Consider the following 5592-nt stretch of genomic DNA (forward strand, 5'->3'; position numbering starts at 1 on the left):
CCATCCATCATCCATCCATCCATCATCCACCCATCCATCCATCCATCTATCTATCATCCATCCATCATCCATCCATCCATCATCCACCCATCCATCCATCCATCTATCTATCATCCATCCATCATCCATCCATCCATCATCCACCCATCCATCCATCCATCTATCTATCATCCATCCATCATCCTTTTATTCATATTTCCATTCATCATCATCATCCATCAAACTATTATTCAGTAATATTATCAATTTAACTTTCAATTTAAATCAGATGAGAACAAAACGTGATCTGAGTTGATCTGAATAATGACTGTTATCTCCTGTAGAGCTGCTTTACAGCTGAAATTGAATTAGTTTCATAACTGATGAATTTTGCAACATGAACAATCTTCTTTTCCTGTTTATTAAGTCAAGTCACCGTTATTTATATAGTACTTTTTACCATGCAGATTGTGTCAAAGCAGCTTTACAGTATTAAACAGGGAAAAATAGTGTGTCGAAATAGTGTTCTGTTCTCCTCTGGCCAGACGAGACCATCAGTTTAATTCCAGGCTGCAACAAAGTCAGATTGTGCAGAGGACTTATTACTGTAAGGCTGCTTTGAAACAATCTATATTGTATAAATAAACTGATCTGACATGATCGACCCATAAACCCAAAGCTTTGAGAATCGTCCTGAAGGTCTGGAGTACCTAGAGTCTGACTGTACTGAACATCACATGATTATCATTGGTTACTGTTGGTTCCTGTTTGCGGTGTAGGCAGATTTCCCTACCACTATAGGAGTGAACGCTGAAGAGGAGGGGTCACCTGACATGGGAGCGGAGCAAGAGAGCAACAGTGGGCGGAGTTATTACATAGACACCACAGCCCTGCATGTGCCGCGGGCGGGTGTAGAACTCATCTCTCCACTGAAGAACGGCATGAGTACGACACACACACACACACACACACACACACACACACAGGACTTAATATCAAATGCAAGAGTGTATTCTGCAGAATGTCTCTGTTTCTATTGTGTTCTCAATTGATCTCTTTTAGTTGAGGACTGGAATGCATTTCAAGCCATAATCGACCACATCTACAGCAAACATGTCAAATCGGAGCCCAGTTTACACCCTGTTCTGATGTCTGAAGCTCCTGTGAGTACATCAACACTCTTAGAGGAATCCAAGATCAGGATGAGTGTGTTTCTTCATCAGGTTTGTAGAAATGTAGCATTGCATCAGTGTCTCAGCAATGGATGCTCTGCAGTGAATGGGTGCCGTCAGAATGAGAGTCCAAACAGCTGATAAAAACATCACAATAATCCACAAGTAATCCACAGCACTTCAGTCCATCAGTTAACATCTGGAGAAGACAAAAGCTGAAACACATCCAGCATTAAGACGTTTTTAACTTAAATACATAGAGTCTATAATCCATAATAACGCTTCCTCCAGTGAAAAAGTGCATCTGCTGTTGTCTCTCACATCAAAATCCAGCCACATATTTGTTTAGAGCTGTTTAAACGCTGCTTGATCTGTGCAGATTTCTCTCCTGATTCACACCAGAACACCTTTTCACTGGAGGAAGAGTTATTATGGATTATGGACTCAATGTATTTGAGCTAAAAACGTCTTAATGCTGGATGTGTTTCAGCTTTTGTCTTCTCCAGATGTTAACTGATGGACTGGAGTGCTGTGGATTACTTGTGGATTATTGTGATGTTTTTATCAGCTGTTTGGACGCTCATTCTGACGGCACCCATTCACTGCAGAGCATCCATTGCTGAGACACTGATGCAGTGCTGCATTTCTACAAACCTGATGAAGAAACACACTCATCCTGATCTTGGATGGAGGGTGAAGTGATGTTACAATGTTTCTCTCGTGACAGTGGAACTCACGGGCGAAGAGAGAAAAGCTAACAGAACTCATATTCGAGCATTACAACATCCCCGCCTTCTTCCTGTGCAAGACCGCCGTGCTCACTGCGTATCCAATCAGAAAGCGCCACTCGGGAACATCAGCCAATCAGAATCCAGACAGGCTGAGTTCCGTCAAGTGTTAAAGACAGGCTGATGATGTCATGATGTTTGTACGTCACCTTAACCTGATCGACTGCAGCTTTGCTAACGGTCGAGCCACGGGCCTGGTGCTGGACAGCGGAGCCACGCACACCACTGCCATCCCAGTGCATGATGGGTACGTCCTGCAGCAAGGTAAATAGAGCATTAGTCAGTGACATAGTCATCATCTAAGGACTCTAAATGATCAACATGATCAAAACTTTGCTGATAAACCTGTTTCACACAATCTATCACATGCCTTCTGTTGATATTTTAATCAAGTCAAAGCACTTTTAGTGTAACTGTAGAAACGTCCAGCTTCAGCTGCTGCTTCAGTGTCTTTCTGTTGTCAGATCTCGTCAGAATAACTTTAGTAATATTTGCAGATGAACACTTACTGGACTAAAGCAGCTCGGCTTTACTTGATTCTCCATCAATCTTTTTTCACTGACTGAAAAATCAGTGAGTCTCAAATCTGACTTCAAAGAGCGTAACGCAGATCATTTGATTCAGATCGGGGCTTCGGAGCTTCCACCTCAAAACTGTGTAAATGGTTCAAACATGCACAATCAATGTCATCTTGTATCATGTTTTTTGAACATTTAGAGAACGTTCAAAAGTAATGTTCCCATAATGTTTGCACTGATAAAATGGAATGTTCCTTTAACATTCACACATAAAAAAAAGAAAAAAGAAAACGGATGTTTAAATGTTCAGAAATAACGTTTTCTTAAAACATTCTTGTTCTTGGAACATACTTTTTAAGTGCTTTTAGAGACAATGAACACTAGATGAACAACTATAATGATAACTGTAACTATAACATTATAATCATCCTAATTCTACTAGAATAGCAAAGTTCACACCACAGCTATAACTATAATAATTACTACAATGATAACTATAACTAAAACTATAAAGTTTTATCAGTCATTCTAATTCTATGAGTATAGTAAAGTCCACAACCTCAACAATCAATAACTGATAGTGCTGCTCACTTTGCTGAAGAAACACACACACAAATCAATCAGCTGCCGACTCTTTTCAGCAGCTGATTGATTAGGGTCATTGATTGCAGTTTACAGAGCGATCATAGTATGGGTTTATCATCAGTGTGTGTGTGTGTTTCTAGCACTCAGACCAGCAGTAGTGCAGATGTGTGTGTTCTTGTGTTCAGGGATCGTCAAGTCTCCTCTGGCCGGAGATTTCATCACCATGCAGTGTCGAGAGCTGTTTCAGGAGATGAACATCGACACGGTTCCTCCGTACATGATCGCGTCTAAGGTAGCGTGTCTCTTGCGATTCTCCTCAGTGTGTGTGTGGTGTTCAGTCTCTCAGTCTGTGTGTGTGTGTGTGTGTGTGTGTGTGTGTGTGTGTGTGTGTGTCCGTCAGGAGCCCGTGAGGGAAGGAGCTCCGCCGCTCTGGACCAAGAAGGACAAACTCCCTCCCGTCACCAAGTCCTGGCACACGTACATGTGCAACGTAAGAGTCTGGAAGAACATGTGAACACACGTGTGTGACGTGAGTGTTGCGTGATCGCTGACTGCTGCTCTTACAGGAGGTGATTCAGGATTTCCAGGCGTCGGTGCTGCAGGTGTCTGACTCTCCGTATGATGAACAGTGAGTGGAACACACACAAGAAAAGTCAAGTCACCATTATTTATATAGTACTTTTTACAATGCAGATTGTCTCAAAGCAGCTTTACAGTATTAAACAGGGAAATAGTGTGTCAAGATAGTGTTCTGTTCTCCTCTGGCCAGATGAGACCATCAGTTTAATTCCAGGCTGCAGCAAAGTCACATTGTGCAGAGGACTCATCTGGTTCCTGTGGTCTTGTCCCAGTGGCCGTCTGAGACAAGGTCTTTACAGGGGATCTGTATCTGGGGCTCATCTAGTTGTCCTGGTCTCCGCTGTCTTTCAGGGCTGTAGAGGTCCTCTCTAGGTGCTGAAGAAAAGGGGGATTCGAGATCGGTCTGTAATTAATTAATTAGTTGGGGTCAAGTTGCATTTTTTTTAATGAGGCTTAAAGTGATAGTTCACCAAAAAATGAAAATTAATTACTCACCCTCATGTTGTTCCAAACCCGTAAGACCTCCGTTCCTCTTCGGAACACAAGTTAAGATATTTTTTGATGCATTCTGAGCGTTATCTGACCCTCGCATAGACAGCAATGTAATTACCACGTTCAAGGTCCAGAAACATAGCAAGGAGATCAGTAAAATAATCCATGTGACATCAGGGGTTCAACTGTAATTTTACGAAGCTACGAGAATGAACGACATGAGGGCGAGTAATTAATGACTGAAATTTCATTTTTGGGTGAACTAACCTGTTAAGACTTAATAACACACATACACACACACACTCACGTAAACACACACACACACACACACGTCTGGTTTGCTATCCTTGTAGGGACTCTCCATAGGCGTAATGGTTTTTATACTGTACAAACTGTATTTTCTATTGCCCTACACCAACCTACCCCTCACAGGAAACTTTCTGCATTTTTACTTTATTAAAAAAACTACTTCTGTATGATTTATAAGCTTTTGTACCCATGGGGACCTCAATTTATGTCCCCACCATGACACAAGTCCCCATGAGTCTGTGTGTAGTCAGGTTTAAGTCCCCACCAGGATAAATAAACCTGTACACGCACACACACACACACACTCACGTAAACATACACACACACACATACAAACATTTTCTCTCACACACACAAACACTCTCTCACACACACACACACACACACACACACTCTCTCACACACACACACACACACACACACACACTCACTCAACTCACGTAAACACACACACACACTCTCTCTCTCACACACACACAAACACTCTCTCTCACACACAAACACACACACACACAAACACTCTCTCACACACACAAACATTCTCTCTCACACACACACAAACACTCTCTCTCTCACACACTTACTCACGTAAACACACACACTCTCTCTCTTTCACACACACACACACAAACAAACACTCTCTCTCTCACACACACACACAAACATTCTCTCTCACACACACACAAACATTCTCTCTCACACACACACAAACACTCTCTCTCTCACACACTCACACACTCTCACACACACACTCACAGACAGAACTTACGTGCTACTGGCACTCTCCTCTGCATTACAAATGTTACTACTCCTTAACATATTGTCTCTTTATTTTATTATTACTTAAGTTACAAATATTGCATATGCATTTGCATAGATGTAAAAATGTTATTGCTCTGTTAGTTTCTATTTGGCATGCGATTTATACGCAGAAATTAACTTTGGCGTGCATGATACACAATCAATGCTTGTAGTAGAAAACAAGTGGTGGTACTCTCCCCCACCCAAAAATAAACAAATACAAACTAATTAATTTTAATATTTTTTTCTATTTAAATTTTATTAATCAAAATGCATGTAGGTCAAAGACGTTAAGATGTCCGCATCAAAAAAAAGTGATTAAAGTGATTATATGTCCATAGAAAGCACATTAAATGTAAGTAAAGTGTC

At 41.3% G+C, this 5592-nt stretch overlaps 1 protein-coding gene across 2 annotated transcripts in view; it reads left to right on the forward strand.

The window, feature by feature from the left end:
* actl6b (actin-like 6B) overlaps window positions 1-5592 on the forward strand; it is an 18274-nt gene that overhangs the window by 3307 nt on the left and 9375 nt on the right. Inside the window, exons 3-9 of one of the 2 annotated variants that reach the window (XM_016574583.1) lie at window positions 759-924; window positions 1042-1142; window positions 1879-1976; window positions 2109-2203; window positions 3228-3334; window positions 3443-3532; window positions 3609-3670. In XM_016574583.1, coding sequence (XP_016430069.1) covers window positions 759-924; window positions 1042-1142; window positions 1879-1976; window positions 2109-2203; window positions 3228-3334; window positions 3443-3532; window positions 3609-3670 — 719 coding nt within the window. Of the gene's footprint in view, window positions 1-758; window positions 925-1041; window positions 1143-1878; window positions 1977-2108; window positions 2204-3227; window positions 3533-3608; window positions 3671-5592 lie in introns of both variants that reach the window. The other variant, XM_016574582.1, reaches the window with a different exon arrangement.

This window comes from Sinocyclocheilus rhinocerous, unplaced genomic scaffold, assembly GCF_001515625.1.
Source record: "Sinocyclocheilus rhinocerous isolate Xijiao unplaced genomic scaffold, SAMN03320098_v1.1 scaffold2428, whole genome shotgun sequence".
Taxonomy (NCBI): Eukaryota; Metazoa; Chordata; class Actinopteri; order Cypriniformes; family Cyprinidae; genus Sinocyclocheilus; species Sinocyclocheilus rhinocerous.